The 11,896-nt window shown below is 62.4% G+C and overlaps 1 protein-coding gene across 1 annotated transcript in view; it reads right to left on the bottom strand.

Moving 5' to 3' along the window:
- Positions 1–306: 306 nt before the first annotated feature.
- Positions 307–11,896, bottom strand: part of KCNN3 (potassium calcium-activated channel subfamily N member 3) — a 30,555-nt gene continuing 18,965 nt past the window's right edge. The window contains exons 5-8 of the mRNA XM_059719408.1: positions 10,914–11,024; positions 6,318–6,445; positions 6,065–6,134; positions 307–4,711 (exon numbers count right to left, since the gene is read on the bottom strand). Of these exons, the coding sequence (XP_059575391.1) occupies positions 4,415–4,711; positions 6,065–6,134; positions 6,318–6,445; positions 10,914–11,024 (606 nt within the window). The 3' untranslated portion in view covers positions 307–4,414. The remainder of the gene's footprint in view (positions 4,712–6,064; positions 6,135–6,317; positions 6,446–10,913; positions 11,025–11,896) is intronic.

Below are 11,896 nucleotides of genomic sequence, written 5' to 3'. Positions count from 1 at the left end.
CTGCACCTCCCCACGGGTCCCGGGGCTGCTGCTTTCTCACCTGCCCGCGGACGGCTCCGGGCCCCGGCAACAGACGGACCCTCCGGCCGGGCAGCCTGGGCCAGTAGGGTCATTCCGTGCCGCCAGGGACTCGCCTTTGCAGCACCCCGGGCCCGAGCGGGGGGTGGCTCCCCGGCTCTTTCCCTCGGCGTCTCCCGGCCCTCGTGGTTGGGTTGTTTTTTTATCAACAGAGGGGTTTGTGGCCCCGGCGGCGGGGCTGGCTCCCGTTTCTGCGAGCAGCAGGAAAGAAGTGCGCGGCGCAGGCCGGGGGGTCCAAAGCCTTTATATAGGGACGCAGATATCAGCGCTCGGGGCGCGCCCGCGGGTTTCTACATACTGACCTCTCCCCAGTTAAGTCCAAGGCACTTTTTACAGTGAACAGGTTAAAGCCATTAGATTAAAACATGCCTGTTTCTAGGTACAAATCAGCTGCGTGGCAGCACACTATGACTACTGGCTCCCCCCTCCCGTGAAAGCCTAGGGCTGGCAAGGGCCTGGGGGGAGGGGGCTGGGGACCACGGACAAAGAGGGGGAAACGGTTCAGGAGCAGGAGCGGGAGCTGCAGAGACCCGGCAGGGCTGGACTTGGTCGCGGCATCCTGGTTTCCCTGGGGCTGGGCTCTGCTGGCCGGGACTGGGACGAAGGGAAAGGCCCCTCCAAGGTGCTTGGTGAGGTGGTTGGAAGGGGTGGGGGCACATTCACAGGGACACAGGCCTCAGGAACCAGCCCCAAGACTGAGCATCATCCTCAGAGGCATCTTTCCCTGGAGCGGCCTCCCCCAACTTCGCCGTCTAGTTGCCACCGGGAAGGCTGCTGCCTGGTAGGGAAGAGAGAGGGAAGGGGGGCTCCTACGTGCTCCGTCCTGGAGGAAAGGCCTGGCACAAGCTGTTCCAGACACAGCAGCAGACCTAGGTGCCCCCCCACTCCGGCCCCCCAGGCCGAGACCATCAGTTCCTGCCCTTCTGCACCAAAGCTCGGGGCTGGGAAGAGAAGGTGCAGCATCCAGCGACTCGTCCCCGGGGCCTGACACCCAAGGGGGACCTGAGCTGGTGGAGCCGAATGGCCCAGGGGATGGGACCCTGCCTCGCTCGAAGGGCCAAGGGCAAGACAACCTACTTGGATCCTCCCGGAAGGCCTCGCTTGACCCTGCTGCAGGTTTTGGCCCGCACTGCTGGCAAGGCGTATCACCCCCCGGCCCCGGCGCCTCTTCCCTGGGGCAGCTCCTACCTGCCCGGGCGTCTCTGCCCCCCACCCCGGGCCGAGCCGCGCTCTGCAGCGATGTGTACTCAGAAACAGGCATTTCGAGGGCAGGCCGACATCACTGCCCACCCGCCGCCTAGTGCGATACAAAACGTCATGGGACGTGACAATCCCCGTGGTAATATAGCAATATATTTCATAGTTAAAATAAACTATTATGCTTTCCCCTAGTCTTAAAAAAAGAAGCAAGCAGAAAGGAGGCAAGGAGCAAACCCATAGTGAAGCTTGTCATCTAAGTCTGGCTATCAACACTTGCGGTCGGTGAGAGTCTGCGGGGCCGCCGGTCCCGCGGCAGTGCGGAGCTGAGGCTCCCGTGGACGGGCCGAGAGCAGGGAGCTCGGGCGGGCCCTCCCGGGCGTCGGCGTGAGCAACCCGCAACTGCGGGGCTCGGAGGCCCCTTCCCTCCCCGCGTCTCTTTGGGATCGTGTCGCTGGAGCTGCCGCCTTGTGCTTCTCCTCCCGCGGCTCTCGCTGGCCCTTACGCAGGGCCTGTTGCTGCCGGCTCCGCCGTGCCCCCCTCAGGCTTGTAAACGAGGCCGCCCCCGGGCACCCTGGCACCGGGAGACGGAGGCGGCTTGCCCGAGGGCTGCTCAGTGGGGATCCCTGGCCCTGCTGGGGGCTGGCTGTGGCGGGCAGTGGGCAGGGCTCGGGAAGCCCCCCCGGGGCATGGATGCCTCCGCTGTGCCCTTCTTGCCCGCGCAGATTGCACCCGCGGCGCTTTCATGGGTGGCACCGCGGGCATCAGGCAGGGAAGGGATCGGGAGGCCCCGAGGAGCTGCCTGCAGCCGCCGGGGTCGGGGGAACCGAGCTGCTGTCTGCGGTGCTGAAACGAGACGCGTGAAGGAACCCAGCGACCTGCCCCGCAGCCGGGGCCACTCCCGCACAGGCCCGATCCAGCCGGCACCGCAGCCGGTACGAGCCAGCCAGAAAGTCCTGGCCCTGTAACCCGCGATCCTGAGGAAACAACACTGGACCGGGCAGCCGGGCCCATGGACAGGCTCCCCCGGCACCGCCGGGGCTTCCTCCCTTGGGAGGGCTGGGCTCTAGGGGCCACTCGTCGCTTTCAAGGCTCGTCCTGGCCAGTGTCATTTCCCAGCATCGAGCGGGGACTTCCCCCTGCTCGTGGCACCGGCACTATGCGATCAATACCCCCTCCAGAACCACCATCCTGCCGCTCAAAGCCCAGGCACAGGCCGGGTCCCTGAGGGGCACTCGCCTCCTGTATGAACCGCTGGCGAGGGAGGAAAGGATTTCCCTCTCCGAGCTGCCCGGAGACCGCGCACATCGCAGCAACCCTTCACACTGGCAAAGCCGAAGCCCTTCCCTAGGGCCATTTTCCAGGAGGGGAGACTGAGGTGGAGAGGATGAGAGTCACCCAAGGCCACACGGCAAGGCAGTGGCAGAGCCAGGAATGGTGTTTGGGCCCCATGAGGGATGGTGGCACTGTGTTACCCACAATGCCTAGGGGCAGAGAGCAGGACAGAGCTCTCAGACCTGAAAGCCACATGGTGACGCGTGGAGGAGCACTTGCAGCCAGGAAGCTGGTCCCTGGGGCCCAGGAGCAGCGTGTACAGGGCAGAGAGCTGCCTGCAAGGGGAGGGAGTTTGAAGGTCTGAACCAAGGGGAATGAGGGAGCCAGGAGCAGTGTGCCCTGGCATAGCCAGGGGCCACACACAGCCCAGCTGTCGGGGCCCCCAAGGTCTGCCCAGCTCCCCACACACAACTTCCCTGCACCGCAGGCTGCAGAGGGCTCACATGGGGGGAGCTTCCCCGCTCGCTCACCAGCTGTCCCAGGGGGTCAGGAGCCCACCCCACATGCATCCTGCCTCCCCTGCCAGCACAGGGAAGAGCTGCAGAGGAGCCGAGCGGCCTCGGAGCCGTAGCGCCTCTCGCTCCCAGCCGCCGCGGGTGACATGTAATTAATATCACACAGTAATTACACGGTTACTTCCCCAGTTGAAGCGCACATGCATCCCCCGCTGCATCTCTGCTGAGAGCAGCCAGCCCAGCCGGGCCTGGCACAGCCAGGCGCATGGTGCTCAGCACTGAGCCTAGCCAGGTGTGGGGGGAGGGGGAAGGCAGGAGGCCTCAGCATCAAGGACACCCCCAAGGCGGCTATAAGCATAGCCCAGAGGTGGCCATGAGTGCGGTTGAGCCCCCTGCCTCCCCCACAGCCTGCCCTCCCCTGCTCCTGGGAGCACAGGGCAGTGCAGCCACTATCTCTCAAACCCCTGCAAGCAAGGGGAGCCTTCTTGTACATGGATGAAGCAGCTTGGTCCCCACATCCCGCAGCACTTTAGAGTCAGCCCTGGGTTCTGTCCCTCCCGGGCTGGATCCAGGGCTGAGCTGAAGGGAGTGGGGAGGATGCTGAGGCCCTATTGGGAAGGCCTGGGTGGTGGGGATGCACTGGCCAGGCCCAGGGGTCTCCCTGCTGTGGGGCTGACACAGATCCAGACCCACCTCTGACCTGGCCTGCTCCTCCCCAGCTCCAGCAGTGGCCCAGGCACCCTCTGCGCCCCTGGGAACGTGCCCCTGCCACAAGCCTGGGCATGGTGGCCTCAGGAAGCCACTGGTCCCATGGCACAGCCCGGGTCATTTCTATGCCCTCTCTGAGGAGCCCTGCGAATGAAGCGCAGCCCCTGCATGGGGAGTCAGGGGTGCAGGCACGGTGGAGAGCCAGCCTCTTCAGTCAGGGCCTGTGCAAAATTGGCGTCGTTGGCACTGCCCTGAAGATGGGGGGCGAGTGGGGGGGGGCAGGGGGGAGATCCAGGTCGTGGCCTGCAAACTGCCCCTGCCCTTTCCCCGTGGCGTGGGGCAGGGGAGGAAGCTCCCACTGAGCAGCCTGTGGCCCGCCCCATTTTTTCCATGTGAAGACCTGAGATTGAGCGTGGACTCCTGCTGTCCACGGGCACTGCAGCACAGGCCCGCCGCTCCCTCCAGTGCCTGCAGGCAGTGCTGGGCTCCAGGCCGGTGTTGTGGAGGGCCAGGCATGCTGCGGCATCAGTCCTGCCCGGCTCCTTGCGCTGGCTTGGTCCCAGGGGCCACAGCATAAGAGAACCAGGAGAGAGCCGGCTTGTGCAGAGGCTTCACCAGCGTGGAGGGCTGGGAGCGGCAGCCTAGCAGCTGCTGGAGCTGGTGTATGGGGTGGGGAAGGAGGTGGAGCTGACCCCAATGGGGCTGTCGGACAGCGGCGTCTGGGGGGTGCCCACAGTCACGCTGACGCCCCGTGCCTCCATCACGGCTGCCAGCAGCTGCTGCTGCTGCTGGCGCAGTGCATCGGCAACAAGCAGGGGCAGCGAGTGGAAGCTGGCTGCCAGCTGCTCCAGCTTGGACTCCAGGCTGCCGATCTGCTTCTCCAGGTCCTCGCTGCGGTCGTTCAGCTCCGTGATCAGGTCGTACATGACGTTCTGCATCTGGGGGTGAATGGAGGAGGGGAGACGTTAGCACACGGGGCATGGGGGGTGCAAGATGAGCAACCCAGAGGGCTGAGGCCTAAGCTCAAGGCAGCCCAGGGGACCGAGGCCAGAGCTTGATGCACCTGGAAGGAGTGGGAAGAGCAGAGGTCAGAGGCAGCCAATTCCACCCACTGCACTGAGGCTGTGCAGAGTGGCTGCTGCATGAGCTGGCCCAGCCCCATTGGATGCAGCAGGGCAGACAGCATGTGCTGGCCAGGACTGCAGATGTCTCTCGCACCGAGTTGGTAATCCCTGCCCCATCCAAGGAGACACCCCCGAGTCTGCCACATGCTGCAGCTCCACCCCAGGGGCTCAGCTTCTACCTGTTCCATCTGTCCTTGGCTTGGGCCTGCCACCCTGTGACCCCTGTGGACAGCAGCACTGTGCTTGTGCAGTCCCCAGCACCTGGGGCTGGAGCAATGCCAGCTGCTGGCTATTAGTGCTGCTACCACAGTCGGAATCTGGTTGGCTACCTGGTCAAGGGTATGAGGAAGGGGCAACCCATGAGCAGCTTGTAACCCCAGATAGGGCTATTCCTCTCCAAGAGCCAGCCCCACAGGGTGCCTCTCTTAGCCCCTGCAAACAGGCCTCCCCTTGGATCCCAGCTAGGCTTGGAGACAGGGAGCAGGTCCGCTCCCTCCCCAAGGCTGGATACAAGCCTTGGCAACTGAGCTCTTGGGCTGGCTCCTGCACCAGGTTGCGAAATCCAACCCCGGGTCCACCTGTGAGGGGCTGAACCTCAGCATGGGTGGCCCAGACCTGGCAGCTCTGTGCTCCACCATTGCCTGTTGAGGACATGCATACCGCAATGTGGGCACCGGCTGTGGACAGCCGGCCTCCGGGCTGTCAGCATGATGGGTTCCAGTCCAGGTCAAAAAGGGAGGAAGGAAGGGGGCTGCCAGCAGCTGCTGCCAAGTGGTGAGCAGCTTTGGCTGCTGCATGTGTTTCCACTTCCTGGAGAGGCCTGACAGCATCCAGCTGCCACCACTGGTGTGAGGGCCTCAGGCACCCCACTCCCAAAACCCCAGCTGCAGCTGCTCTTCCCAGCCCCTGCTTTGCTGTGGGGGCTCCCATGTGAGCCAGCATGATGGGAGATGCTTCTGAGAGGGGTCCTGCACTGCCCCACCTGTCAAACCTCAGCCTCTGGCCTGTTGGGGCCTACACCCTGGAAGTGAGCCCAGGCACTCAGCATGGCAGGAGCTCCAAGACACCTCCTGGCTGAGTACGGGCCATGGCTGTGCTCCCAGCTGCACATCAAGTAAGCCATGGCCAAGCCAAGCCCCCTGGGACAGTGGGGCCACAGGAACTTGCCTTGGAAAGATCGACTAGTGTGTTGGCCTGGTCACTCAGCTTTCGCTGCTCCATCTTCACACTTCGCAACCTGTGGGAGAAGATGCTGAGACAGCTGTGCCTGCTGCATGGGCATGCAATGGCACTGGGGCCCAGGGGGACTTAACCCCATGCTTCAGAGGGCTACCAGAGATGAAAAACCAGGGGGTATCGAGCTGGACCCTCAACGTCCCTGTTGCCCACCCTGGCCCAGAGCAGGAGGGTCCTCACTTACTGATGAATGGCTTGAAGGAACTTTCTCTGGTGCTTCCGGACCTTGGCATGGTCGATCTTCTTGAGCAGCTTGGTGTGTTTGTAGATGAGCCATGTCTCGCGGAGGACATTGGCCGCAGCATTTTTGATCTGCAAGAGAAGAAGGCGCCAGCTGCAGTTCAGGGAGTGTGTGATGCAGTCTCTGGCATGCAGGCCCGGAACGGCGGCCACGGCTCAGTCTGCACGGATGTGTCCTGAGCCCAGATCGACCCCAGAGCACGGGAGCCGGAGTTCACAGAGAGGTCACTGACAGGCAGGGCCCCTAGGGCCTGGCCATGATCCAGCCGAGCAGCACAAAAGGCTGCTGTGCCCTGCCCCAGCTCCCTCACCTGCCTGACATGCCCATCACAGAGGTGTCTGGCCATGAGGAGCATGCTGGGAATGCTAGGGAAGGGATAACGGCAGAGGCCCCGCATGCGCCCATTTCCTGAGACCCTGTGAGCAGCCAAACCCCCAGCAGGCAAGGAGTCACGGCACATGCATACACAGGCCATGTAGTTCTGTGCCAGGTGTGCATGTGGTCCCCCTGACACTGGCAGGTGCTGAGCACAACCTTCCCCTCCGTAGCCTTGGCCCTGGCAGTGGCAGGGGGGCAGGGGACTGCACAGCAGTGCTCTCACTCCTGCACATGCCGGTTTGACATCCTTGCCTGTGAATTCAGCCCTGGCAGGCAGGAGCCCAGTGCCCTCCAGGCCATGGTCGGTGGTTTTCCCTCCCCTAGAGAAGAGGCAGGTCTCATTTGGTCCAAGAGGGTTGATGCCCTGCTCTGTGGCACTGCATCAACCAGCACCATCCTGCACTGGCACCAAGGTGCAGTCTCTTGTAGGGATCCCAAACCCCTTGGGCCAGAGGCTGCCCCCCCCCCCCCCCATTTGTGACTCCTCCTGCTACAGCTGTGCGCCACAGGGCAGTCTGCTGGGCCAGAGCCAGCTGAGATAACTGCTCCTCACAGCTCAGAGGCAGTAACTGGACCCAGACAGGCCCCCCATGCACATGTATGGCTGGAGAGAGGTGGCAGGAGCAAGGGTGGGGTCTGGGCTCACAGGCCAAACCAGTGCACCCACACAGCTTTCCACTCCAGGGGGTGCAGCAAAATCTCCCGCTAAGCCTGTGTCTGTGTCCAGGAAGAACCAACCCGAGTTGCTCCAAGCTGCAGCCTGTGCAGGAAGGCCCTGAACACGTGGGCACAGGCTTTGGCATGACACCAGCAGCACTGAAGGCGTTCGCCCTCCTACCAGGGCTTGGCACGGATGGGGCTGGCAGAGCCTCCGGCTGCACGGCCGCTGCGTTGCTTTCTTTGAAATTAATTGGCTGGTGTCTGCTGGGCTCGGAGCCAGCAAATCGATACCTGCAGGAGCTGCCTCCTGCTGCCTCTGCTCTTCAACAGGCCATGGATGCCAGCACGGTGGGTCCTTCAGCGCAGGCTCCCCGCAAGCCTCACAGCACCACCTCCACTGCCCTGCCTGTGGCCCCGGTCCCATTTGCAGGGGACACAGGGTCCAGCAGAACCTTCTGCCTACTTGTGGTGGTGGGAGCTGCCACTGGTGATAGAAACAGAGGGGAGGGGAGGGGAGGCTCCAGTATCTCCCCAAACTCTGATGAGTGGCACCATCTTATCCCAAAGCCTCCTGGGAGTCCTCATGTCCCAGCACAGGGCTGCAGCACCTGCTGTGATCCCAGGGGCAGGCAGAGTCGAGAGAACCCACAAAAGTGCTGGGCCAGGGGTCTGTGCAGCACTGTTCTCCGAGCAGCAGCAGAGACTGCAAGAGACACATCACTGGGACCTGGTGCTGGGGCCACCCCTGCTCCCACTGCTGCAGCCTCCCATGCCGCCATGCTGCCCCTCCTCCTCAGCATGCTGCTCCCTGCCAGGGCCTCTGCATCCTGCAGGACTCAGACCCATTTGGAGATTGCATTCCCGGGACATGGCGCAGGGCCAGGCCAGTGCCATCTCCTGAATGGGTTCCACCGCCGTCTCACTCCCATAAGAGATTGCTTGGCTGTGGTCCTGGCAGCACAGACTGTCCTGGCGATACAGAAGATGAAGTCATGAGACATGGCTGGAGGCCTAGTGCCTCCCTGGGCAGGCAGCCCAGCCTCAGGGCTTCCTTCTCATCAGAGCGGGCATGGACACCTCGCACTCAGGCCCTCACAGGGGTGCCCGATAGTCACTTATCCCATTTGCAAAGCAGCTCCAGGCTGGCATCCAGGGGGTGTTGGGGGTGCAGGCATGCAGGGGGCCATCTGTCTGGCAGGATCCCTGGAGGAAGGGTCCCCCACTCTGACTGGGAGCATTGGGGAAGCAGCTAGATACAATCCCCTGCCTTCGGCAGTTCAGGAGCCTGAGTTCGCCACCCTCCCGCTTGCCTCTCAGGAAGTTTGTGTATCCCTCTTGCACCGGAAAAGCTTTGAGCCATGGGACTTTCCCATTGGAGAGCAGAAAATGGGAACCAGAAACAGGAGCCAAGTCCCACCAGGGGCTCCAGGCACAGCAGGGTCCTCCGAGCAGAGAAGATGTCTTATGGGAGCCTCGTTTGTCATGCAGATGCTGGAACAGATCAGGGTGGCTCCAGGCCTCCAGATCCCACAGGGCTCAGCTGAGAGAGGCACCCCTCCCCTCCCGTGTGAGCTCAGAGTGTGATGACGGTGATGATGATGAGGACTGATGATGAAGCAAATGTTGCCACGCTCATATGTTGGAGGCCCAAGGGTCAAAAAGCCAGCAGCAGGTAGAACAGTCAATGTCAATGAGACCTTGGGTGCTGGAAGGAGGCCACAAGGTTATTTGTAGATGATGTGCTCAGCTGTCTGAGCTCAAGCACCACAGCTTCAGCCAGCGTCATGGGAGAGGCCCCAGGGGTGCATGCTCACTTTAAACTGCCCAATGCCCATTCTGAGATGGCTGAGAGAAGTCCAGGCCCACGGGGCAGCTGCCACCCTAATGGGTGGGAGCTGGGGATGAAGTTCTTTAGCCGCAGTCCTTGTGCAGCATGTTGCCTGCTCCATGGGTGGGAGGCCCAGGCTGTGGGTGACAGGCCATCTGCACATTCAATGAGCATATTGGCTTGAGTGGAGAACAGGGTCTAAGACTTCAGGCAGTTGCTGGTTTTCTGGCTTGTGGCTATGAGGCTGGAGCGCAGAGGAAGGTCTGGATCTTGAGCTTTGAGGCCTAGGGCCAGGGTAGCAGCTTGTCTCTAGAGTGTGAGGCCCTTGGACCCACCACAGAGATACAGGGACATCCCGGGAGACCAATGGGCCTTGTCCAACAGGGACCTTGGCCATGCAGAGCCAGGTCACTGTGATGCTGCCTGGCGAGGGCGGGAGGTCACAGGCAGCATCGGCTGCTCCCAGCTCCATCTCTCCTAGGAGGCAGAGACCAGCAAAACCCTTACTGAGCTCTGGAGGCCACCTGGCCCCCAGGAGATGGTTGTTTTAAAATGAGCTGGTGGTGCTGCCTCTCTGGGAGCAAACTCAGTTTCTGGGTTTCCTTGTCCCTGGATACCAGAGACCTCTAGTGCTAGTGGTGGGAGGGGAGAGCAGATCCACTGGCTCTGGTCAGCTCTGGCTCTTCTTTGGGCAGCAGCTGGGAATGGAGCCCGTTTCATTCACAGCAATGCTGTCCCTGTTCAGTGGCCGCAGAATTGGAGTGGACACATGAAGCGGTTGCCATGGAGCAGCTGATGTAGGCTAAGTCCCAATCCCCTACCCCCCCGGCAGAGAAGTTGTCTGCCTGCCCCTCCCCATGTCTGTCTAGCCCCCAGGGCCAGAGACAACCCTAGGAGGGTGCAGGGCCTGAGGAAAATCAGCCTGTGTGGGGCCCAGATGCGAAGAAGCTGGCAGGGGGCATGGGGGGGAGGAGGGGGAAGAAGTGACGAGTGGCTGAATGCGAAGCCGGCAGTGGCGGCGCAGAGTCACCAGCACTAGGCAGGCCCTGCAGGAGAGGCTGCAGCCACTCCACTCCACAGGGCCCCCCAAACCATGGGACCCGGAGCACTCACCCCGATTTGCACCCCCCCCGGCACAGCCCTGTCCAGGGCAGCAGTGCTTCAGCATCTGCCCTGCCACGTGGTGCATGGCTGCAGCGTCCCTGTCCACAGAAGAGCGGAGCAGTGCGCGGCTGTGACCCTGCAGGCCTGCTGGCTGGGGTGGCTGTCCCAGGGCTGGAGCTGCCCAGAGGGGCCAGGACATCATGCAGCAGCTTCTCTGTAATGAAAGGCCTTCTGGGGCTCGCGGCTCTGCCTGTGTCCAACAGCCCAGTACCGCCTGTGGCTTCTCATCTCATCTAGCAACTTCTAGCAGCCCACAAGGAAAATTCCCAGCAAGGGAGCAGCTGGGATGGGGACGGGGCTGGAGGCTGCTTTGTGCCATCACTCCCTCGCCCAGAGCCAAGCCCAGGCCCCTGCCCACCCTGCTGGTCCCCAGGGAACCCGCACTGCCCCCTCCGACCTCCCTGTCCAGCAGCATCATGGCTCTGTGCCACTAGGAGAATGGAGGGCTGGATCCGTCACAGGTGTCTGGCAGCCAAGAGCTCCCGGGGGTCTCCCAGGCCCCCCCTTACCCGCTTTGTCAGCTGCGTGTCCATCATGAAGTTGTGCACGTGCTTCTCGGCCTTGGTGAGCTCCAGTTTTCTGGCCACCACAGCCACCACAAGTGCGGTGCAGCCAGCCCCCTACGGGCAAAGAACCGGCCTTGTTAGCCAACAAGCAGGAGCCCCAGGCCCCCAGCCTTGTGCATGCATTCATTCATGGAGCCCCTCATACCCCTCCCACGGGAACCAGCTGCCCGTCAGCACCAAGCCCCCTCCCCATGACCCTCCAGGAACAGGACTGACCAGCCCAGTGCCCGCGGCAGTTTGGCAGGGCTCCTGCCACTGCTCCCTCAAGGCCTTGCTCCCAGTTGTGGGATGTTGAGCAGGAGACTGCCTCAGTTGCCCTGTCTCTGAAATGGGGCTAAGGCCCTGGCCCTGCTGGCAGCCTTGTGGGATGGTTCTCTGCATACTCTATTCTAACCAGGGCCCTCTCCCCAGTGCTGGTGCCTCTGGCATGGGTTAACCACACACTTGCCATGCCAGGAGACTCCAGGGAGCAGAGACACGTGAATCATCCCTGCCTTGCCCCCTCCTGCTCCCCTAAACTGTGATAGCTGGTAGCTCCTTTCTATCTGTGTGACAGCCTAGTCCGTGCCCATCGGAGCCAGGAGATGCCCCACTTGACATGGGGCCACCTGGACGGGAACTGCTGTTTGCAGTGGAGAGGTCTGGAAAGCAACAAAAGGTCTGATGCAAGGGACTGCTGGCTCCTAGCTGCGTGTGCGGACATGCATGGGCCTGCGTGAGTATGCATGGGAATGCTGGTCCCTCCTGTGGCACTGCAGAACTCCCTCCTGGCAAAGGCTGGTGACCTTGGGAAGCCTCCCTTTCCTTATTAATGAGTCATTAATTAATGCTGCTATTGGCGCCGTGCCTCCGCCCCTCTCTGCATGGCCCCTCCACATTCAGAGCTCCTGGCGCGGGCTGACCTGGGGTGCGAACCAGCGGCTACA

This window comes from Alligator mississippiensis, chromosome 15 (genome assembly GCF_030867095.1).
Source record: "Alligator mississippiensis isolate rAllMis1 chromosome 15, rAllMis1, whole genome shotgun sequence".
NCBI lineage: Eukaryota > Metazoa > Chordata > Crocodylia > Alligatoridae > Alligator > Alligator mississippiensis.
Note: the sequence above shows the minus strand (reverse complement) of the source record. Positions and strands in the feature narration are given on the sequence as shown.